The sequence below is a fragment of the Gastrolobium bilobum genome, unplaced genomic scaffold (genome assembly GCF_033153095.1).
Source record: "Gastrolobium bilobum isolate Gb01-03AN ecotype WA unplaced genomic scaffold, APGP_CSIRO_Gbil_v1 utg19495, whole genome shotgun sequence".
Lineage (NCBI taxonomy): Eukaryota > Viridiplantae > Streptophyta > Magnoliopsida > Fabales > Fabaceae > Gastrolobium > Gastrolobium bilobum.
The window spans coordinates 402,922-428,771 of NW_026898451.1; the positions used below are offsets into that span (position 1 = coordinate 402,922).

The 25,850-nt window shown below is 33.9% G+C and overlaps 2 protein-coding genes across 4 annotated transcripts; both read right to left on the reverse strand.

The window, feature by feature from the left end:
* Positions 1 to 7,292: 7,292 nt before the first annotated feature.
* On the reverse strand, positions 7,293 to 9,564 carry LOC133316415 (uncharacterized). Its single transcript, XM_061518162.1, is given in 3 exon segments — positions 7,293 to 8,144; positions 8,231 to 8,755; positions 8,758 to 9,564. Coding segments are annotated over 3 exon segments (1,614 nt in total). The 3' UTR covers positions 7,293 to 7,862.
* A 10,140-nt stretch (positions 9,565 to 19,704) lies between these two features.
* LOC133316402 (zinc finger CCCH domain-containing protein 55-like) lies at positions 19,705 to 24,557 on the reverse strand. Of its 3 annotated transcripts, none has more exons than XM_061518146.1 (8): positions 23,385 to 24,557; positions 23,092 to 23,265; positions 21,560 to 21,739; positions 21,382 to 21,482; positions 20,831 to 21,091; positions 20,593 to 20,746; positions 20,200 to 20,415; positions 19,705 to 20,068 (listed from the first exon to the last, which is right to left on the reverse strand). In XM_061518146.1, the coding sequence occupies exons 1-7, from the start codon at positions 24,329 to 24,331 to the stop codon at positions 20,304 to 20,306; spliced, it is 1,929 nt and encodes a 642-aa protein (XP_061374130.1). In that variant the 5' UTR covers positions 24,332 to 24,557; the 3' UTR covers positions 19,705 to 20,068; positions 20,200 to 20,303. The 3 variants fall into 3 exon arrangements, with proteins under 3 accessions (XP_061374130.1, XP_061374129.1, XP_061374128.1); XM_061518145.1 differs by having other exon boundaries at positions 20,200 to 20,425; XM_061518144.1 differs by having other exon boundaries at positions 20,200 to 20,428.
* Positions 24,558 to 25,850: the final 1,293 nt, after the last annotated feature.

The following is a 25,850-nucleotide window of genomic DNA, read 5'->3' on the forward strand; positions in this document are numbered from 1 at the left end:
AGTATTTCAATGATACTTTAGAATCTTCTCTTGCTCTTTTATATAAGAGCTTTATTGTACAAATTAATTAACCAATCAATGAAATCAATATTTTTCATTTTCTTCCTTTTACCTTCTAACATGGTATCAGATGAATTTTTTTGATCATCTTCTTCTTTATTTCTCGTGGTAGTAAAATCACAAACCCTGCCACATCCACCACCTCTACATCTAACACAGGTGCCTCACTCCCTTCCATGGAGGATTCTGGAAGTCCTTTTTATCTTCAAAATGGTGACCACCCTGGTCTCATTCTTGTTACTCACACTCTTACTGGTCCTAATTTCAACTCGTGGAGCAGGGTCATGCTTATTGCTCTTACCGCCAAGAACAAGGCGTGTTTCATCGATGGCACTCTCCCTCGTCCAAAATCATCAGATCTCTTGTTCCACTCATGGAACTGTTGCAACTCCATGGCTATTTGTTTTTCTCTTTGTTTCCTTTCTTCCGGATCTGGTCCCGATCTGTGAATTTTATTTTTATCATCAGAGCTACTTTTTCTCCTTTATTTTTCTCTGTCCATTTTATTTTTTAATTTTGGTTTCAGGTCGTCTTCTTCAATGGCTTTCCCGAAAACCTTTTATCTCTACATGTTTCTCAGTGGTTTTCGTTGCTTCAGACAATGGCTTGGTGGGATTTAAGATCCCTCTTTCGTTTTCACTCTATTCCCCCCCTTCAGATCTAATACATTTTTTTGTTCAGTTGTTTGCCTTCAATTTTATTTCATTCGAGTCGATGAACTCTCCACCTCACGACTTTAGATCTGCTCAACTCAGATCACCACCAACACCAACACCAAACTGAACCTTCTTCACTGCGATTCAACTACTCCAAATGTCTTGTTCGTACCTGTGAATCCGGCCATGTCTGATTTGTTACTGTGTCAGATCTTTGTCGCGTCCAAGACCCACTGTTGCTGCCATCGTCCCTGTTCTCAGATCTTAGATATGTTTCATTTTTTCTCTATTTTTTTTTTTACGTAGAGATAAAAGGTTTTCGGGAAAGCCATTGAAGAAGATCACCCGAAATCAAAATTTAAAAATAAGATGGACATAGAAAAATAAAGGAGAAAGAGTAGCTCTGATGATAAAAATAAAATTCACAGATCGGGACCAGATCCGGAAGAAAGGAAACAAAGAGAAAAAAAATAGTGATTGCAGCGGAATCTCTATTCATGGAGGATAAAAATGCTCTGATACCATATTAGAAGGTAAAAGAGAGAAAATGAAAAATATTGATTTCATTGATTGGTTGATTAATTTGTACAATAAGACTCTTATATAAAAGAGCAAGAGAAGATTCTAGAGTATCATTGAAATACTAAACTACCCTTATACCTAATATCTAATACTCCCCCTCAAGATGGAGAGTGAACAAAGAGAACTTCCATCTTGAATAAGAAAAATCAAGAAAACATAATAACCAAATAACATGATCATCAGCTAGTAAAGAAACAATGCTTGAATGGACATCAGCTATAATGTGCTGGAAGGGATATCAGCAAAGGAAGGAAGGGCTGGGATGGACATCAGCAACCTAATATTAACTGCCAGGATGGACATCGGCAAAATCAACTGTTCGGAAATGAACTTCAGCAATATGAACAATGCTCCCCCTGAATAGGAAGCCAAAATAAAGCCAAAACAATGGCAAAACCAAATACAAGCCAATGACAAACCATAAGAAAAGAAGAGAAAAATAACAGAATGAAAAATCCATGAATAAAATCCATCAAAATGTATTGCAATAAAATCCATTAGCTCCATAAATCTTCACAAACCTGCAAAATGAGAAGTGAAAGAGAACGAGTAGACAGATCTGGAAATAAAAATATATCAGCGACCAAAATTTGACAAAGCTGAAAGATGACAAAGAAGAGATGACGTGGTAAGAACGTAGATAGAAAAATATCAGAGAACAAAAAACATAGATATGAAATGTCAGAACAGAAAGAGCCGGAGGAGACCAAAACGCAGATCTGAAAGCAACACAGATCTGGAACAGAAACGACCGGAGAAAAGGAAGACACGGCCAGAGTAGACAAAAGCGCATATCTGAAAGCAACACAGGTCTGGAACCGAAACGACCGGAGAAATGGACGATGCGGCCGGAGAATTAGACACGGTCGGAGACGATGACCGGAAAAGAAGGAGACGCCGCCGGAAGAGAGAAGGACATGGCCGGAAGAAGAGAAACGCGGCCAGAGGAGAGAAAGACACGACAAAGGTCCACGAAGGTCCGACGAACAAGAAAATGAAACAGATCTGAGAGATTTAGAAGAAAAGAGATGACCAGAAGAAAAAAAAAACTGATGTTGCGACGGTGGCTGACCACTGGAACTGAATCAGCGGCGGTGATGTCACCAGCACTAAGCCTGTTGATGATAAGGCTGATAAAGGTACAGCTGAAAAAAGAAGATATTTCTTCTATTTTAAAGATTGGTTCAGTGACTATTACCCCAAGACAGATAGAAACTAAACTACCCTTATAGACATAAGGGAACACGCCGGAAAATGAAAAAAAAAAAAGAGAAAAGAAGATCAATGAATGAAAAAGAAAAAATATGATTGCAGCGGAATTTCCATTCATGGAGGATGAAAAATTGCTCTGATACCATATTAGAAGGTAAAAGAGAGAAAATGAAAAATATTGATTTCATTGATTGGTTAATTAATTTGTACAATAAAGCTCTTATATAAAAGAGCAAGAGAAGATTCTAGAGTATCATTGAAATACTAAACTACCCTTATACCTAATATCTAATAGAAGGTACAAGCACTAGGTAGGGTAGAGATCGACAACACCACCATCAGAACATGATTCACCAAACGAGATGTCTTTTAAGTCTTTGATTTAAATATGAAATGGCAACAACTGAAGCAAGACCTAAAGTCTTTATTTTAACACTTTCAGTAATAACCGAGTTCGGTTGGGTTAAGGTTTATGAGTTTCATTTTTCATCAAAAGTCTTACCTGCCAATCTTGAATACTGAATCAATGATAAGGTAAATTAACTGGCTATGTTCATCGTGAGAAAGACATATATTTTTTTTAATTATGATTAGTCTGGAGTGGCTTAAAATAGATTGAAACTTCAACGGTGTAATATTATCAAAAAAGAAACATGGTATGAATTACTTGGATGTGTTGCACAGTGATAGTCACGCAATTAAACCAAATCAGATTTGTTCGGTCTAGGTCTGGTGAAACACACCCACAGGGGATGGGAGCAAAACAAAAGAAGGGAAAGGAGGAAAGGAAAACTAGTCTTATACACCAATATGTCTTTCCAAGTATTCGCTTGCTGTTAGTAGTATGTGTAAAGAACCTTGAGATACACCACCCTAAAAGCTAGCTCAAAAGATGAGAGTGCCCAAGACCTTATAAACTCCATATTATTTGCACATACAACTAATGTGGGACTATATATCTCAACACGCCCCCTCACACGAGAGTCCATTGGGCTTGAAGAGTGGATGATGTAACAGGCCCAACCTACCTGTGCGAAGAAATTCCACAAGAGAAAGTGGGCGGCGGCGAGGCTCTGATACCACGTAAATAACCTTGGGATACACCATCCCAAAAGCTAGCTCAAAGGGTGAGAGTGCCCAAAGTCTTATAAACTCCACATTAATTGCTCATACAACTAATGTTGGACTATATATCTCAACATATACTAAACAGGCATACATTGACTTTGAGACTGCTGAGGGTGAATTCCAGAGAGCAAGAGCGCTTTATGAAAGGCTTCTTGATCGAACAAAGCACTTGAAGGTGTGGATAAGCTATGCGGAATTTGAGGCAACAGTTATGGATGATGAAGGTTTAGACTTAACAGAAAATGAGCAAAAGAAGCAATGCATTCAGCGTGCTAGAAGTACGTGATCTCAATGCTATGTTCATATGCTGTTAATTTGTAATTGTATGTTTTCAGTTTGAATTGAAGAAGAATAATTTTCTGATTCTCTTTATATTTCATTTTGTGCCTGCAACAGGGGTGTATGAGGAAGCTCTTAAGTACTTCAGATCATCAGCTCCATATTTGAAAGAGGAAAGAGCAATGCTATTGGAGAAATGGCTCAACCTGGAGGCTTCTTCTGGGGAGCTGGGTGATGTTAGCTTAGTCCAGTCTAAGCCGCCCAAGAAGTCCAACAAGAGAAGGCGAGTTAGCACTGAAGATGGTTCTACTAGGTATGTAACTAACTCATTGTTTATCTTTTAGTTGATATGGTTATGTATGCAACACAGTCACAGCGATTCTGTGGATTTATTTTCATGTCCCCATTTTATAAGGCCAACTTGAGCTTTTGCATTGTGAATGTTGACAAGGCCGTTAGTTGTCAATGCATTGATGTTAATTTTATAATTATCAATTTTTTTTTTTTTGCAATTCTATTTTTGCAAGCCGTCGTTTTTCCTACTTCATTCCTGTGAATTTGATTTGGCAGAATTGAAGAATTTATCGACTATTTGTTCCCTGAGGAATATCAGAAACCGGTCTCAACATGATCGTCGAAAAGGCTTACAAGTGGAAGAAGGAGCCAAAATTGTCTTCTGGTGATGATTGACAGCATTTTATTGCTCTCATGCTTCTGGGGTGTATATACGGACAAAGATTTGATTATTGTTTAACTGGCAGAGGTCAATGAGAGCTCATCTTTTTATAACAAGTTAGAACTGACAACCACTTGTGGTGATGTCGCTTCTCGTTAATCAAGATTTTCAACTGTAGGTAATAGTAAGAATAGAAGTGACCAGCAGTGGATCATTTTTATTAGGGTAAGTTTTTCTTTTCTTTTCTTTGGTTAGTTCTTTACAAGGAAAAATCATCTCAGAATTTGCTTGTGATCTGGTAAATTAGTGCCTTTTTCATTAAATGATTTTTCTTTTGTTGCCGGTTTGTTTCTATGCAGATTTATAGAAGCATGTAGAAGAAAGAATCTTCTAGATGTATTAGCCGAATATACCTTAGATCAAAAGAATTAGATCCTAGAGAAGAAGCAAATGAGGTCACCACCGCCGTCATTATCATCATTATCAATAAATTTACAGTTAGGTTATGAACAATATGTATACAGTTATCCTAGACAAGATATGCATTAGAAGACAACAATTAAGCAGTGATAGAAATCAAGAACCACTGAGAAACTGAAAGAGAAGCTGAGAGAGAGAAACTGTGTGTTTTCCATTCTGTAATTGTAACTGAAAACTGAACGAACCTAATTAAGTTCAGGCTAGGTTTACAACTACGAATCTCACTCAGATTCCTAACTGAATCCTACCCATTATAACTACTTGCAAGCAAGGCTGACAGCTGGGCATAACTGTATCATAGATAATTACATTGCTATTATAAGCTGAGCTGAGTATTACTCTAACAAGGAAGAGAAGGAATGTGTTTCCAAAAAAAAAGAGTGATAAAAGAAAACAGAGTAATGAAGGAAGGCCGTGTCACACCGGGCAGAACTAAAATAGATGTTGGAGAACTATATTGGATGTTTTCATGGGGGAATTGCACGGCAAAAAATCTCATTTTTTTTCATTAAACAATGCTATAACCATACTACAGAGATTACTATTCCTTGAACAATTCAAAAAAGCAAACATATGGCCCAGTCCTTAAAATTTGTGACACCTTTTCATAAAACAAAGACATAATAGTTTTTTTTTTTTAATTTTGAAATGTGCACATCGACAAAATAGAGCACTGTTTTGGAGCTCATTTGTAGTTTTCTACATCATCAATAATTCATATGTTTTTTCTTAAATCTAAAGTTCTAGTCGCTAGCTATATAGTTCCAAAATATACAATATAAAAAATATCTTTGTCTTTTCCCCCGTATGACCTAAAAAATCAACTTACTATACTTTATTTGATAGTAATTTTTCCTCTTTTTTGTTTAACTTTTTCCCACGTTAATGCATCATACAAATATAAAAAAACAAAAAAAGATGCATATGCATAGTGAAAGATGGTGTTCATTGTGTTTTGAGCTCAAATTCTAACCTGATCCTGAAAGACATGAGAATGTTAATGTTAAAATACAAGATGAGATTGAATGCTATAATCATCGGTGAAGTCAAAGCTTATATCAACACATACATTTATTCTATGGTTACAGGATAAGACTCCCCTAAGATAACCCTGTCTCTAAAGTGAGCAAGCAAAGACGTATTCACAGCTGATTTAATTAAACTGTAATGCCTCGTGTCGACTCGGTTTGTTACCCTCCATCTTATCAAGCTCTGTATCCAACTACAATTAACAACTTGAAATAAAAAGAGCGCAAACATTAATCATAGTTACACATTCCCCATATTTAAAATATGGCCGCAACCATCAAAAAGGATATTTAGTACAGGTCTAGTTGTAGCAAATCATTACCATCACTCACTTCCAATAAGAAGCATTAGGTGTCATAAATTTAAATCCCAAGACAGGTCGAATTAATTATCTTCAATCAAAATTTGATTCTTGTAAGTCAAACTTTATCAAGACTAACCCGACTAATTATACTTCAATGTATAGTCATGGAGTAAAAACATAGACCTTATTACTTTAGTTATTTAAACTTCCTCAAACCACCGTCACTCTAATTAATAGATATTTCCTTATCACTCTTAAGGCATTCATGGTTTGGGTTAGCACTTCAATTAAATGTCAATCTTAGGGTAAAAGTAAGTTATTACCTAATACATTCAGGAATTATTTAGTTATCTAATTTCAACCATGACAGTGATGCATTATTTTTTTATTTATTTAACATACTAGAATCTGATGTCCATTATTAATCCATGACATCATCATCAATCTTACACTGCCTACTCTTCGGTTGCATAACTGATAACTTTAGATTCATCTCTTGTACATTAAGTTACAAATGCCCACATACCTTATTATAACTCCTATCACATATACCACACTTTACTAAACCTTAGCCTATGATAATATGAACAAATCAACATTCAGCCCCATTTACAGTTGGGTTAATTAGATATACCCATTCCTTTAGATCTTACATATGATAATGAGACCCCTCTCTATCATTCAAGTAGTCATAGACCCATGTTCGATATTCCTTTTATTGAAACATCATTGCATAACACAAGCCCGTGAACACATGTCAGTGAGTGATTACTTATATTAAACTATAATAATCTTAATTCAGAACTCTAAAAATATAGTCATGAATCATATATCATACAATGACCTCCATATACGCTAAAGGATCATGTTCATTGTAGCATCACAAATTCTCCATTCAGCCATACATGATGACCAACCATCTTGCATAAGTAGGGTTCACAATCCGCCTCAAAATTAAAAAAAGGCAGCCTTACCTATTGACAATTCTTTTCACATAAATGTATAGCTCTTAAGTATTCACCAGGTTACAAAAGAAGAGACATTACATTCTTCAAATTTTAGCTAGTATACAGTAACATTGAATTACATAAAGTGTTGGAATTACTCATGCTCCTCTCTGAAGCCAAGGCTTATAGCATGTCAGAAGCACTGTTTATATAATGACATGTCAATGATGAAACAGCCTGTCTGACCATCTCAGAAGCCAAGACTAACCATCTCAGAAGCACAGTATAAATGACATGTCAATGATGAAACAGCCTGTCCAATTCACTATTTTTAGGATTAAAAATTATTTAGAATTAATATACTAAGGTTACAGCATGATGCTACAGTTTGCTTGCTTAAATTTTGCTCTGATATAGAAGTAAAAAGCTACCCGACCTATTTCCATAATTTCCCTTTCCATCAACAACCCTAAAATTCAAGTAAATTCCTGCACTTCATAAAGAATGAATCACACAGTTAAATGCGAGTATGTCACGCATTGACTCACACAAGAAATAAATTTTGTGTGTACCTTCCACAACAGCTCAGGCATGTCCAATGCTGGTTGGGCGATTGCAAGCTCAAGAATTGCTCGAGCTCGATCAGTCTCAGATAAAGATCTCTCCAATTCTGCATACTCGCTCCAAGCATAGCAATTTTCAGGCGACCACTCCAGATACTTTTCATACAATTTTCTACATCGATCTATATTACCAAGCTGCAGTTCCATCTCTATATACTTCCTAAAAATCTGTTGTCCAAAGAGTAAAGCAGTGTGAGAAGTTAACCATGCTGCAAAGAAAGAAGTTATTATGCTCGAATCTACATAAATATTACCTTATCTTTAGGAGCCTTTCCAATGGCATTTCCTAATATTTGACGAGCACCCTTAAGATTCAGCTGACGAATTTCAAACTGGGCTGCCAGAAGCCATATCTTCGCAAAAGAGAACTTACAGTGAGGTATCTGGTTGAGACACTCACTGTAAACATATCTTGTTCGCTCCACATCACCAGCATCAAGCTCTTCGTAGAGTGCATACTTAATCCACAAATAGATATAGCGCTGCCAGTAGCGCTTCTCCTCAGCTGGAGGAACATTGGCTATAGCTCTCTCATAAACCTCCCTGATTCTTTCTTTGCTCCCCACACTTTCTTCCAATCTAATATAGTCAAACCACGAATCGTAATTTAAAGGATTTTTTCTCACTTCATCCTCATACTGAAACCTTCTCTTCCCAACAATAGCATCCTCGATCCCTTCCCTGTCCCCATACTGCTTTTCAAAGGCCACAAACTTTCGATTCAAATCTTCTACCCTTTCCTTGGGAATATGATCAACTGCAAATTTATATATATATCTCTTGATCTTTCTGTCTCCTTACATCTTTCCTCAAACTCAGAAAATGCAGCAAACAGCTGGTCTGCTTCCTCATCATCCGCAAGCTTCTCCACCGCTCTCTCATAAACATGCCTTGCCTTAGCAACCTCCCCATTCTTAATTTCAAACTTGGCATAGTGAATCCAAACCCCAACCTTCGGGTGACACTGAACAAAAAGCTCGAATATCCCTCGAGCTCGCTCAATTTCATTGTACCTCATCTCAAATTTGATGAAAGAGAGCCATCCCTGCTGGTCAGGCATCCATTTCATCCACCTCTGGAAAACCTGCCTCGCTCCGGCGACATTGCCGAGCATCTCCTCCATGTGAATATATTTATACCATAACTGATCAACCCTCGGCAAAAGAGTAACCGCGCGATTCCAAACGTTCCTAGCATGGTTTAGGAACTTGTTCTTCGCCTCTACCTCCGCATACTTGAGCCACAGGATGCAATTCTTGGGGTCAACTTCCAGTGCTCTTTCCCAAACGGAGCGAGCGCGTTTGAAGTCACCCTGTGACTCTTCCCACTGGGCGTACTTGATCCACTCGCCATTGCTCCGTGGAAATCGCCGAATCGAGTCCTCAAACTCTTTACGCTTCCGCAAGCGGGACTCGCCAAGCTCCGTCGCATCGGTTATCTTCTGCTTCGGTGGACGGATCTCCGCCTCTTGACGCTCCCGAGACTCACGAAGAATCTGCTCCGCTGTGATTTGATTGGATGCAGACGATTTATTCTTTACTCTAGTTGGACGCGCAAGTATGACTTCCGTCTCTTTCGACGAGGACATGGTTGCACTCGAACGATTAAGGTAATTAAACCCTAGGGTTTTGTATTTATTATTTTAAATGTATCTCGTTTTAGAAGAGAGATAGACATAAAAAATAGAAATCATGCGAGAGAATAGCGATGTTCGCGGTCTGGATTGGATCGGTTCTGGAAGCAAAAATCATCCGATCCACCCCCTTCGATTTGATAATATAATCATCCATTCGTTTTGGATTTTTTTCAAATCCGATCTGATCCAATCCAATTTTTTTCGGTTTGGATTGGATCGGTTTTCGGTTTTTCAAAAATTCTAAAATTTATTTCATGTGCAAATAACATCTTTTGTATATATTGGCTTTGTAATTTTTATTTTTTTTAAATACAAAAGTATTGGTAAACTATAAAATTTTGTTGATGAGATATGACTAGATTTTTTCTTGGGTTTAGTTGAAGGGTTAATGGATCTTGGGTTTAGAAATTTTTAGGCTATGATTAGGGAAAAATCCAAGTAGATAGAGGAGTATTAATATATTGGATCGGTTTGGATTGGATCGGTTTTCATCAACCCATCCAAAAACCGATCCAATCCAATTAAAATTTGCGATTTTTTTTCGGATTCCGATTTTCGATTTATTCGGTTATCGGTTTTTTGGTTCGGTTACCGCGGTTTAAATCGGTGTGGATCGGTTGATGAACACTCCTACGAGAAAGGGAGTGGGAGGTTTTTTTTTAATTTAAATTTTAAATAAAAAATTATTTTGTGTCTATTTCTCTCCTAAAATAACATAACTTTATATCATTTAAAATGACAAACACTTTTTCCTTAGACCCTAACCCTAATATTGTTGGGATCGATGTGGAGAGTGACGCCGGTAACTAATGGGAGAAGTGTTTATCATATAAAGTTATATCATTTTAAGATAGAGATAGACATAAAATAATAATTATTTATTTAAAATTTAAATTAAAAATATCACCCATATTTTTATTTTTTGTGTCTATCTCTCTCTTAAAATGACATAATTTATATCCTTTAAAAGGATAAACATCATATCCATTATAAATTAATTCAAATTTAAAGGATTCACTTTTCTATAGTCAATGTAAATAACTTATAGATTACCAAAAAAAAATAAAAAAATAACTTATCTATATTGAGCTCAAAACGACGGCATTTTGATGCGGAAATCAAAGTATTTTTGTAATTATAATTTATTTTAGGGTTATAATAGTCCTTTTCTTTATAATTTTTTAATTTTTCAACCCAAAATGACGTCATTTTGGGAGCAAATGTAGATAAATTATCTACTTTCACTTTAGAAACATTAAAGCCAAATTTTAAAGGGTTGGCTTTTTCTACCGTCAATGTAGATAATTTATCTACATTGAGCCCAAAACGACGTAATTTTAAGAAGTAAATCAATGTATTTTTGTAATTATAGGTTATAATAATCCTTTTCATTATAATTTTTTAATTTTTCAATCCAAAATGACGTCGCTTTAGCAGCAAATGTAGATAACTTATCTACATTCACTTTAGAAACATTAAAGTCAATTTAAAATCCTAAAAATAAGAAAATTTCTTAAAATAAATATAACAGTAATTAATTTTTAAAAATTAATAAATAATTATAATTAAATTATTCAAAACACTACCCAAATCTTAAATTTCAAATATGTCAAATGAGTTGTTTTCATTTTATTGTCAAATAAATCACTATTTGATCGTAATTTGTTAGATTTCGAATCACTACTTATTTAAACAATTGGGTCATTTTTATCGGGCCACAACTCTGATTGACTCTGAGCTTCTTAAATAAATAGTTGGGCTATGTGCAATAAACCTACTATAAGTGCATCATTCTTCACTGTTAAATAAAGATTCGTCCTCAAATATGCTTCTTAATTTTCAAATTAAGAACGTTGAGATATTAGACAATACAAGTAATCAAAATCACATTATTAAGAATTATTAACCGAAAGTATAACATTATAATATATTTGAACATCTTAAATCGTAAATATGTGTGTGTCATTTTAAATGACAGAATGTTATGTCATTTTAAGAGAGATACAGACACAGAAAATTTGAATTTTAAATTAAAAAAACCACTAACTTTCTCTCTCCCATGATTTCTGTTTTTCTGTGTCTATCTCTCTCCTAAAATGACATAACTTATGTCATTTAAAATGACAAATATCAATCCCTTATAATATTTAAATAATGAAGTTGATAGTAAAAGAAGTATAACTTTCTCCTTAAAATAAATTAAAATAAATTAAATTAATTTGATATTGTTAATTTACTTTATTACCCTTATTTGTAATAGATTAACTATTTTAACTAATAAGAATAAAAAAATTACAACAATTAAAACTAAAATTTAAATAAAATTCAAGTAGATCTAGTCAATTTATTGACAATTAAAATAAAAAATTCCATGTCAAACCATTTCAATGTTTTTACATTTAACTCAAATTTAAGTAATTTTAAATGTTTGTTAGAGAAGAAAGCTTGAACTTTGAACTTTCGACACAAATTTCGGCTATCTTTTCACGCATTTTGTTTGCATGATTATTTGCATTAAAACATGGCCTTTTGGCATGTCAGATTTGCAACCTATGTTTATACCTGTCAAAACGGGTCAGAGCCCGCGGGCCAACCCTATAACCTCACTTTTCAGCCCTATTTTATTTTAGCCCACGTTTAATGGGGCCATTTTTGACCCTGGCCCCAATAGCCCTCATCTGTTTTGGGTTAGGATGAGATTAACCACGGGCCAGCCCAATATCTTTTTCTAAACCCTAATTCCCAATTTTTTCTGATTTGCTCCATTATCGTTCTGATTTCTTCCTCTTCGCAGTCCATAGCTCTTGTAATTTCTTCAATCTTCTTCTTCACATAGGCTATTGTAGTGTTTCTTCCCACCTTCCCATTCAGATTTTGACGATTTCGTGGCTGTGTTCTGCTGACGCGATTCCTACTCAACATACCGAGTCGCCTCGTGTTAACTCAGGGAGTTTCAAAAAATCAAAATTATACATCAGGGTATGTTCTTTTATGCTAATATAGTATTTTCTTCAGTATTGTTTTATTTAGATAATTGATATATTATATTTTGCAGGAGTTTGAAATATTTGAGAACGAGAGCATGAATGTTGCTGGTAAGAGTGAATTAAATCTTTATTTGGATGAACCAAAAGTTAAATTTGGTCAAGGGGAATATTTTGATGTGCTTAACTTTTGGAAGCTTAATGAAAGTAGATTTCCCATACTTAGTATTATGGCACGAGATGTGCTAAGTATCCCGATTACTACAGTGGCATCAAAATCTGCTTTTAGTATTGGTGGACGTGTTCTTACCAAATATAGAAGTTCTACTCTTCTTGAAAATATTCAGATGTTGATTTGCACTAGGAATTGGTTGCATGGTTTTACTCCCAATCCTGATGGTAATACTTTGAGTTAATTTTAATAATCTTTTATTCGTAAATGTTGGAATTGATTATCTAATTGAGTAATTGTATTTCAATTGATTGTGAGTTTTAGATGAAGATGATTGTAAAATTACTCATCATGAAGCACTAACAGCAGAATCCCAAGGAGCATCAAGAGGTTTGATTAGAATTATATTTAGCAAAGCTACATAGGCTAGTCTTGATTTAGGTTTATATATGTTCTCTTCCTAATTTGAATGCAGCAATATCTAATTTGAATGCCCTCTCATGGTACATGATACAATATCTTGATGAGAACAAAGAAGCTGATTATGGCAATATCTTGATGAAAAATCATGACCACAGGTACTTATATTGACATATATATTAGAAAATGTTTAACCTTATGATATATGATATATGCATGTCTATTTTTTTGACCAAGATTTCTAACTTATTGAAATATATATGGTTGCAGCAACAACAAAAGATAACACCAACAGGCCAATTAGGGATGCATTTGAGAAAACATTAGCAACTCCATTTGCTTATGGTTCAGGACATGTTCAACCTGACCTTGCTGTAGATCCTGGACTTGTTTATGATCTAGGCCTTACTGATTACTTGAACTTCTTATGTGCTTCTGGATATGACCAACAACTCATTTCCGCACTTAATTTCAATAGGACATTTATTTGTTCAGGAACTCACAGCGTAACAGACTTGAACTACCCTTTAATCACATTGCCAAATCTTGGGTTAAAAGCCATAAACGTTATTCGTACAGTGACCAATGTTGGGACACCAAGCACTTATTTTGCAAATACCAATGCTTGTGGGGTGCATACCTATCTCCATTCATTTACAAGTAGATATAGTTTAGTTATTCAGTTTCTTCAAACCTATCTGCAAGTATATAGATATAATGCTTTCTCACATTGTAGAATTTTACTCTTAAAGTGTTGTTAAAATATAGTTTATTTTTAGCCCGCGGGCTGGCCCTAACCCATAGGGTTATATGATTTTTTGGCATATGCGGGCTGTTTGATATGCAGGCTTTTTGGCCCTGGCTCACGCGGGCTAGAGCCTAACGGGCCGGGCTGGCCCGTTTTGACGGCTCTACCTATGTTGCTGCAAATTTTCGCATATCTGTTTCTTGTTTTTCTATACAAATTTAGTTTTTTTCCACTTGCTTACAAATAGCATAAACTTTTCTGAACTTTTTCCAAAACTTTATTCATGAATTTGGATATTACTTGCTTGAGATTTTATTTAGATATATGTTTGCTTGTTAAATGGCATTATATCCTGCTTTACTGTGCAGTTATTGAATACTACCACAACTTTCATTTTGACGTGGTCAAATGATCAAGACTCGAGCAGCGTTTCATCATATTTTTAAGTTGTTTAGATATTCAAACAAACATATTTATACAAGATCAGTTGAAGTTAGAACATTTTTTGATAAATTTCTACCCATCATTACAACTTTACTTTTAACATATATAATGCCACCCTTTAAACGACTTTGACAAAAAATAATTCAGTATAACAAGACTAATTAATTAGGCTCAGACAAATTACCTACGTGCAAATTATTTTATCTATTTGTATATAGGTTTAGTGTTTGTCATTTTAAATGACATAAGTGATGTCATTTTAAGAGAAATAGACACAAGAAATGAAAATCATGGAAGAGAAAATAAGTGGTTTTTTTAATTTAAATTTTAAATAAAAAATATTTTCTTGTAACTGCACAGTAAAGCAGGATATAATGCCATTTAAAATGACATTATATCTAAATGACATAACTTTATGTCATTTAAAATGACAAACAATTTTCTCTTTATATATATGTGAAATAAAGTCATATTTGTTTATGCCAGAGAATAAATCTATAAGGACCTTTTCTATTTCCTAAGAATTACAGGAAAAATTTAATTAAACTGTTAAAAATAATTTTTAATTAAAAATTATCATTTAACCGTGCTTTTAAGGAAATCATTGTATTGTTTTTTAATTTCATCCATTTGTGTATTAATTATTTATACTTTTTTATTGGGCCACGATATCAAACACTTTCACGATAGAATTTATTGTGGTTCGAGATCACCATTTTTTAGGTGGTCCTTTAATGTAAATGGAAAGGTAAAATTGAAAAAGAAGAAAAATAACAGGGATAAAATAGAAAAGAAAAAATTAGTGTTGTGAGAGGGAGCACCAAATCATTAGGTGATCCCGGAAAATATAAAATATTTCCCACTTTCACATATATTTGGACCCCACATATAAAGCCTGTCACAAGAATATAGAGGCGCAAAGTAAATGATAGAGATCTTCATCAATCGATTCAAATCATGTTAATAGAAGCAAAAAATTGATAATTGAATTAATCAAAAATTAAAAATTGAAAAAAATCACAAATTGTAATTGGATCCGGCACTATATATATATATATATATATATATATATATATATATATATATATATATATATATAAAATTGCAATTATTGCTATCCCCATTTTAGACTCGTCATTCTTACTATCAATTTAATTATCATTGGATCAAAATCAAATCAATGGTTAGAAAATAACATAAAGTGAAATCCATTAATTTGATTTTTTGATCCAATAACAACAATATCGACAGTAAGAGATGGTAAAAAAAAAATGATAGTAACTATAATCTATCCATATATATATATATATATATATATATGTGAGGTAGGATCCTTTGACACCGGTGTCAAATTTTAATTTTGACACCTCATCTCAGAACCGTTTGATAAAAAAAATAAAAAATCAATGGTGTCACATGCTTGCAAATCAGAGTCATTGATTTTTTTTTTATCAAACGATTCTGAGATGAGGTGTCAAAGGATCCTACTATATATATATATATATATATATATATATATATATATATATATATATATATATATATATAAAAGACATGATCATTAGTTTGACACCAAATCTCAACCGTTGATTTTTGCTAATCTAATGATTATGATTTATTTAAAATTAATAATAAATTAATAAATATTACATAATAAATTATAATTTATTGAAAATCAACGATTAAGATTTGGTGTCAAACTCACTTTTGAGTTAAAGGATCTTACCATATATATATATATACGAGGTAGGATCCTTTGACACCAATGTCAAATTTAAAGTTTGACACCTCATCTGAGAGACATTAGATCAAAAAAAGTCAATGGTGTCACATGCTTACAATTTATAAATCAGAGTCGTTTATCTTTTTTTATCTAATGGCTCTCAGATGAGGTGTCAAACTTCAAATTTGACACTGGTGTCAAAGGATCCTACCTCTCTCTCTCTCTCTATATATATATATATATGTATATATGTATATATATATATATATATATATATATATATAAAGTATAATCTTTTGATATCTTACTTATCACCTTATTATTTAAAACGAACGATATACTTGTCAATTTCGCAACAAGTTTTTGGCATCGTTGCCGAAAAAATAATAATTTATGATAATGTATTTCCATTTATCATACGATTGTAATTAATTTAGTTATTCTCATTAGTTATTTATTAGATACCAATAAATTATACCATCAACGATTAAGATTAAATGTAAAATTAATTATTCTCACACCGATGTAATTTATATATTTATTTGACCGATTTGGGTCAAAAATAAATTTATAATTTTGGCCCAATCACTTATTTATTGATTTTGAACGACCCATGACACTCTTAAATTAAAAAAATAAGACAGTTTAGATTTTTAACTGAAAAGACTCAATCCAAATATTGAAATATTTAATTTCAAAATAATATATCATTATCTAATATCAATTCCCAATATCGTCAGTTGGTATTATTTCTCAAAATTATCATTATAACCATTTTTAAAATTGATAATTTTTTAAATGGTCAATTAGTCAAAAAAGGATGAGCGATGAAAATGAAATAAAACCCTATAAATTGAACATGTGACAAAGTCTGTTCCCGTAAAAAGCAACAGAGTAGAGCAAGTAACAGAGAATAGCGAAACAATGTACACATTCCAATGACAAGTGACCAGCGACTAGCAATAGAGAAGCCACAGGTGGAGCGGTGGGAAGGGTACAGATCGACAACACCACCATCAGAACATGAGCCCATAAAGACGACATGTCTTTTAAGTCTTAGATTTATAGGATAAATATGAGGGAGGGGTTACACTAAAAAATTTATCATTCTTACAATTAATTTAATTATTATTGAATAAGAATTAAATGTAATGGCTCATAATTAATTTTTATAATCATAATTTTTTTTGTCCTTTCATTAGTCTTTCATCCACTTTTTTCTTCTCTGTCTAGGTCTATGAATTTCTCCCTCTCGGCTATTTTCAACCATTCTCAATTAATTCAATCAGAGCAATAGCAAGAATTGGGCTTTCCCCTTTTATTTAAATGATTTATTCCAATTATTCTCTTAATTCTGATAGACGAACTGGAGTATGACAACAATGAAACGATGAATAATAGCAGCTCTTATGGCTATGCTTCACTGTACCAATATAATAAATACGAGCAGGTGAATCCCAAAAAATAAAAAATCACTTGAAATCAAGCGATATAATTTATAGAGATTTATTAAAGTATTTCTTTTCTTTTTATTCGGGTCAATGGGATTTACGTTTGTAAACAACATTATTCTATCAATAACGCATTTCTCCGAGAGATGAGGAAAAAATGGATGAGAGAGAATGAAAGAGTAAAATATTAGAATTCTAAGAATTGTTTATGAATCATTAGATTTAATTCTGATCCAACGGTGATTATGTTAGTTGTAAATGTGACAAATTTTTTTAATGACAAGTATAACCCCTCCCTAAATATGAAGGTAAATTACTTTTTCATATTACAAGATAAAACAATCTCCTATTGCCTTCACATTGAAAAAACAGCTCACTCTTTGTTTAAAAAATAAAATAAAAAAACTGATGTGCTCAATTCATTTGTATCAACAGGAGGCAGAAAGTAATGCCCAAATATAAAATGACAAGAACTGAAGCAAGACCTAGACTCTTTGTTTTAACACCTTCAATAATAACTGAGTTGGGTCGGGTTAAGGTTTATGAGTTTCATTTTTTCATCAAAAGTCCTGCTGCCAATCTTAAATACTTGGTGAGGACGGATTCACGGGGTTCTTCAAAGGAAGTTGAAATCATTGCGTTCAATAATTCATAATTTAATTGTTCAAAAAAATAATAATTCATAATTTAATTAAAGCTAACCTTTATTCAAAGGGCCTCTAATCCTAATTAAATCATCAATTCATCATTTAATTATTAATTGACCTTACATCTTAATTTCTTTTAGGTGACGTTTGATAGAAGAGAAATTCTTTTTACCCTGATTTCCGAGAATATGGTGCGAAAATAAGTTTGTCAGGAATGTTATCAAAAAGTTGTCTGGTAGCCAAAATATTTTCAGGAATGTTGGATTATTTTTGCTGATGCTATGTTTGGTTGATTGTAATTTGTAAATATTGCTAGGAAATATGGATCGAATTTACAAAATTACCTTCAATTATAAAATTGCAAAACAACGGGATACGAAAAGGTCGATGCTGTAGCTGTTGATGTTCTTCTCCTTCGACAAAACAACAACGACAATAACAACTACGAGAACAAGGGGAGAGAGGTAAGACGACCAAAGACCTACGCTTTTTCTATGTTCTCTCTCTGCACTTTGTTTTTGTCATAAAAGAAAAAATACGAAAAGATGGGGGTGGTATTTTTATTTGTGTGTAGTAATGTTCGAGACAGAGAGCTTTGATCTATTCACAAATGAAAATCGATACACAAAGCCAAGCTCTAAGGTTAGCTATGGGGTAATTTTGTCTAATTATTTTGCTTTAATTTTCCCATCTCGTGGGATTTGTGAAACACCACCTATTGGGTGGGATTATTCATTCGCATTTTGGGTCAACTTTTTGTTCACAAAAGCCAAGTCCTGGGAAAGCAAGATTTCCCAAAAAAAAATTCCTTTTCCCTTACCAAAGGTGGGAAAGCAAGATTGCCAATATAACTTTCTCAGCAATATAAAATTTGCCCGAAGCCACAACAACTCTCTAAGGATGCTACATTTTTTTTCAACGAATAAGTGTTGTATGTCAAATAAAATTCCATTTCTTTTTCCTACTTTCCTTTTTCTATTGTAATTAAAAAAAAAAAAATCATCATTAGCCCATCAACCAGTAAAATAAAATTCAACCCATCAAACGGTTGCAGACACTTTCAGAAAGGCTGCAAAACTTTGCCGAAAATAAATAGAGTGATGTATGGAATTAGCACAATTTAAGTATATGCGAGGACAAACAGGCTCTGTGATCCATAAAACAAAACATTAAAAAACAAACATTTCAATGAGTTGATAGCGAAAGGAGCATGATGCCACTGTACAATGTCAGCAGCATGTGAACGCAGGTGAACCCCCCCTCCCTCCCTCCCTCCCTCTCTTCCTTCTCCCCACGTGGACCTTGCACTCGGCAATACCAGACAATTTTGTATTTCTTACTATCCTTAATTCCTTAAATAGTTTAATAACGTATACATATATATACAATGAACTACGACTATACTAAAATCAATCCAAAGGTAAACTAACTGGCTATGTTCATTATGACAAAGATATATATATATATATATATATATATATTTTAATTATGGTTCGTCTGGAATAGCTTAAAATAGATTGAAACTTAAATGTTGTAAATATTATCAACAAAGAAACATGGTTTAAATAAACTACTTGGATAATTAAACCAAATCAGATTTGTTCTGTCTAGGTCTGGTGAAACACACCTACAGGGGATGGGGAGCAAAACAAAAGAAGGGAAAGGAGGAAAGGAAAACTACTCTTGTACACCAATATGTCTGTCCAAGTATGCAATATGTATCGCTTGCTGTTAGTAGTATGTATTGATGATGATGGCGATGGCGATGGTGACCTCATTTGCTTCTTCTCTAGGATCTAATTCTTTTGATCTAGGTATATTCGGCTATACATCTAGAAGATTCTTTCTTCTACATGCTTCTATAAATCTGCATAGAAAACAAACCGGCAACAAAAGAAAAATCATTTATTGAAAAGAGTCACTAATTTACCAGATCACAGGCAAATTCTGAGATATGATTTTTACTTGTAAAGAACTAACCAAAAAAAAAAAACTTACCCTAATAAAAATGACCCCCTGCTGGCCACTTCTATTCTTATTATTACCTACAGTTGAAAATCTTGATTAACGAGAAGCGACATCACCAGAAGTGGTTGTCAGTTCTAACTTCTTGTGAGAAGATGAGCTCTCGTTGACCTCTGCCAGTGTAGAGAAGTTAGGCACATAATCTCCAGCTGCTTTTGTTGGTGAAGCAAAAAGGCTATCAGGAAGGGCCTGCTCCACACTTCTCCAGAGCCAATAAAGCATGTCACCAAAGTATACAATATCAGAATACTTGAAATGAAATATTCACATATCCTTAAGAAGGGAAAATTAAAATGATTAACGCCCCCAAAAGCCTGCTCCTCAGTGCAATGGAAATAAGATCTGAAACAAAGTCAAGCCCCATACCTATTACTATGATCTATGACTTCTGCATTTGCACCATCCTTTATATTCCCACTATCAGTATCATCAACGCAAGCTGGATCAACCTCCTTTCGTGGCTGCTGCTGCTCAGATGCAGTACCTAAAGATTTAGTAGAAGTGAGGCTGTCACCGTAGCCTGCAACAAAAAGCATATAAAAAATGTAAATTGTCTAACCCTGTTCACTAGAACTGTACCATAGGCTACCATCGATTGTCTAACCTGTAATATCTCCTTTAATGCTATCAGAAGAATGACCCGCATTGTTAGTATGACTGTAAAGTTGATAGGGCAGGGGAAAAGGAGCACCAACAGAGAGACTGCGTTGATGTTGGTTTTGGTGAATGGGATTATTCTTGAAGTCTGGAAGCTGCAGATTATTCAGCCTTCTTGCTTGAAGTTCAATGGATTGCTGCAACTCAGCCTGCTCCTCGAATTTTTTTCTCAATAAGACATCATGCGGATTATATAACATTCTCGCTCCTGATTCAAACAGATTTGATGAGAACAAAATGGAAATAAGATATCATGCGGATTATATAACATTCTCGCTCCTGATGGAAATAAGATATCATGCGGATTATATACAGATTTGATGAGAACAAAATGGAAAGAGCATGAGAGACTCCTTCCCAAGTATCTACATGCACATGAACTTTTTCGGAAGTGTGAGGGCCTCAGAGGAAAGGGTTAATGCACAGCTACTTCTTTAAGTACACATCCTTTCCAGTAGCTATGTAGAATAAAGATGGCAAGGTGAGAAATTTGATTACCAAGATGGAAATCACAAGGCTCTTTAGAGTCAAACCCAGAAGGACTTAAACATGGCGAAAAATCTCCCCTCTCTAATTGCTGTTGTTGATGCTGCTGTCTCCTGCATACATCAGTCATGATAATATTAGTTTAGTAATAGCAAAATATAAACCTAACAAAAAAATGATGGCCACTTACTTGTCAGGGATTTTCCCCTTCTCCTTGTAGGGCTTGACAAGTACACGAGAATCACAGATAAAATGAGGATTCCCTTTGGATAAAATGAGTCTCACTGTCTCTGGATAGACAAAGGTAACAAACCCAAACATTCGCTTTTGCTGGTAAGGAATTCTCACATCTTGTACAGGTCCAAATTTGCTTCAAAAGAACAAAAGTAGCTATTCAATTAGAAAAATAAGAACTTGGACATGCACAGACACGACAGTGTTACAACTTACAAGTTATAGGACAATGTAAGGTCAATTAGAGATCACAATTCAAATAATTAATCAAAAGTTAGTTCCCACCAGATAACTTGTGCAGAATAATTTCACTTACATGCACAGCTTCAAAAGAACACTTAATTAATAGAACAATGTATCACTGTCTTTAAACTGTAACCTTTTCAGGCCACAATTCCTATGGCTCTATCTCAAACCCTATAAGTCATAATCAACTTGTTCATTGATATAACTATCCACTTATGAGTGACTTTATTTCAAAAAAATTGCAGATTAAATTCCACCTTTGCTTCAAAAAAATTGTAAGTGAGATCTTGGGATGGTGTGCATCATCAGGTGGCTATTATTCACAAATCATAGTGGAGCAAAAGTATAACATGCTTTCGAAAAGCACTTCTCAATTTTTGTCCCATAACCAGCTTGATATCCTACAATCTTACCAATTATGAGAGATATATTTCATACATTGAAACAGAAATTTTACTTTAACTACTAAAACATGGACTACTTTAAGCATAATTTCTTAACAAGGACTAAACCAACCAAGGATGCCGATTTATAGTTTCAAGAGAACATACTAATTAGCATTTAGCATGTTCGAAATTCTCTTTTAGATATAGATTGGCCATTTAGGTAGACTTTTCCTTTGACAAACCAATAGTCATGGATAAGCAGAACTTAAGTAAGTCATTTTATCTTAAAGGTAAAACACACATTGAACTGATAGCTGAAAATGTACAGCATTAACCCAGTCTCCGCATGGGAGACATACATCATGCTCTGCAAGGTTTATATAAACAAAAAAAAAAAGACAAACCCTAAATGTTACACATCAAACATACAACTTGGAAGTGAAATTCTTATCGTAATGCGGTAATATGTCAATCATTACTGAGTTTCAATTGGGTACTCTAGATTGCTGAGGTACCAGTGATAAACCCATAATCACCAAGCAAGCTCAAATTAATCAAGGATGGCAAAAGGCACTATCATTACTTAATTAAGGAGTCGGGATCAATATCAGAGGCAATAAAAAATCCATCTTTCCTGGGGCTTCCAACAAAGATCACAGTATCACAAGGAAAAACATTGCAGGTGTGCACAGTGAGAATAATGGAAAATTACCACAAATTTTTGCTTTTATGCATGGTACCTTGAATAAATAATGACAATATTTGAGAACCTTGAAAAAACTAGCTACAACAATGTGATATAACTTCACATTTTTCACCTGTATTGCATTGGTGCATTGTTCATATCATGTTTTACCTAAAGTACTCTGAAACATCTTCATCTTTGAATGTGCTTTCAGCAGGGAATGTTAAATAAATCTGTCGCGAAGCAGAGTTGGATTTTTCTCCAGAAACCATGGCTAGAAAGTCATTCCTTTCAAGCCTGCCCCGGCCAAAGTTGTAAAATTCTTCGCCCATCATGAGTGCTGCTCTGAAATACAATACAAGCACATATGAGAACAAAATATCAATTAATAACCAAAAAAAAAGTGGACGAAAATAAACAAAACCAAAGAGGGTTCCAAATTTTGGTCTCGTCTCTAATAAAACCTCTGGTGATCATTTTGTTGCTGCATCAAAAAATCAATGTATCTGTCGTATGAGGATGGTGAAGCTCCAGCCACTAGCTGTGATGCAGCCATTAATCTTTGATGTTGCGCGGCCTTGAATCTGATAAACTCTTCACGTTGCTCTAAACCCTCAAACTTACTAGGAGAACCAACAGTGACAGCAGCATCCAATGAATCAGACAAACCCCCATGCACAAATTTGCAATTGGTACCATTTTTACAGAACCCTTTGGCAAAGTAAAGGCATGGCTTATAACCAATTACTGGTTCCTCACATCCTCCAAAACAAGCATCGCTAGCAGAGTAACTCCTTCTGTGGAAATGTGCATCGCCATTGTTGACAGAGTTCCAATTGTGAGCCCTAAAACCCAATTCGAGACGTGGATCGACCAAATCCTCGTTCTTAGATGACTCATTGAGGAAGGGAAAGTACTCATTCACTTGTTCCTCATCAACAAAATCATGAACAGTGTTACAATCACCATTGACACGGGGTGAAGAAAATGAAGAGGCGGCTCGGATATTCTCGTAAGAGAGTAAAGGACTCAACTTTGGGGCATTGGGGTTGTTAGGGAACCCAGAGTGTGGCCAAACATGCGAGGAGGGTGAAGATGGGTTCTTAGTGAAGTCAAAGGCATTGGTAGGCATTCTAGGAGAAGACTTAGAGAATGGGTTACTAGAAGTCCTAGTGAGTCTTGATATGGGGTTCAGAGGAGAAGGAGAAGAAGGAGAAGAGAGTGTCGAACCCAAATGGGTCTTAACCCTCAGAACAAGGGTATGCAGCACAGGGTCAGGACTACAAGCTAAGCGTACTAATTCAGATTCTTCAAGGTTCATGAGAAGAAAACCCATGATTTTTGAGGCATTTTCTGGGTCAAGGTTTTTGATTTTTGAGAGAACCACATCTGTGGCTTCATAAGAACCCATGAAAAAAATGAAATCTTGGACTTGTTTTTGTTTTGTTTTTTTGGTTTGGTTTCACTGTAGAGAGAAAGAAGGAAGAAATAATGAGAGAGAAAAGAGAGAAGCGGTGGTGGTGGAGATATCTGTTAGCACATACCTGACCAGTAGCAGTAGGTTTTGGAGTGTATGCATATGCTGAACAAACACACACACACTCTCTCACTCACTCTCTCTCTCTCTCTGTTTTATTCTCTCTCTGTAATCTCTCTCCTATCTTTGGAGGGTGAGAGCGGTAGATTTCTCAGATCCACTACTACTACTACGAAGCTGGATAGTCTCAACAACGTAAGTTAAAACAAACCAGCCCATTGACCAAATGGTCAAAACTTAAAAAAAATAAAAAAAATTACCATTTCCGTGAGATTAGCCTTTCTCATGTTTTGATTAACATGATTAGGTTATTTAAAGACATTTTAATCGAAATCAAGGGTTGAGATTGATTTATATATGGACATGTATTCTTTCTTCCTAACTTTCATCCCAATTCAGATAATTATTAAGTAAACATAAATGGCAATTAATATATAATAATTAATATATCAAATAACGGCAGGCATTTAATTCCTCTCCACTTTTTCATGAATCGATTTCTCTCCTTTCGTTTCCCTTTCAAATATCCTTTTTCAAATTTTCATATTTATATCAGGATAAATTAAAAAAAGGAAAAAATATCTATCCTTTTAAATGATATAAACTTATATCATTTTAGATCCTAACCGTTGATTTCCGTCCATCAACGATTATAATCTATTGGGTCAAACTTAATGGGCCAAATTTATTATTAATTAATTAATAATTTTGATCCAATAAATTATAACCGTTGATGGACGAAAATCAACAGTTAGGATCTAAAATGATATATAAACTTATATCCTTTAAAATGACAGATGTTATTCCCTAAAAAAATACTGAAAATATTTATTAAAAATAATATTTTGATGATTGAATAAATTTTTGTAAAATAATAAAATGTGATTTTTAAAAAATGATAACAACAATATTTTAAATTTAGAAAAATTAATTGATTAGAAAAAATACATTTTTATTTTTATGAAATCACGAAGCTATCAAATTGCTTAGCTTGATATAATATATATAAATTGAAACTGTTTTTTTTTTAAAGGGATAGATATTTATCCTTTTAATGATGGTCATTTTAGTTTAAACAAGTATTTTTTATTTAAAAATTAAATTAAAAAACAAACTTTCCACTTTCTTTCCTATGATTTTCATTGTGTATATCTTTCTTTAACTTAAAATAACATAATTCTATATCAATCCTTTATTTAAGTAAGTATTATACAGCCATAAAACAAGAATGATGTGATAAAAAAAAGTTATTTTGGCTTGATGGGTAAAATGATAGTTTGATAATTACAACAATAATCTACAAAAACTGAAAAACATTCTTTAGGTATTAACTCAATGCCAATAAAAAAATAACTAATTATAAATGTTTGAATATTTCCAACCAAAAAAACAA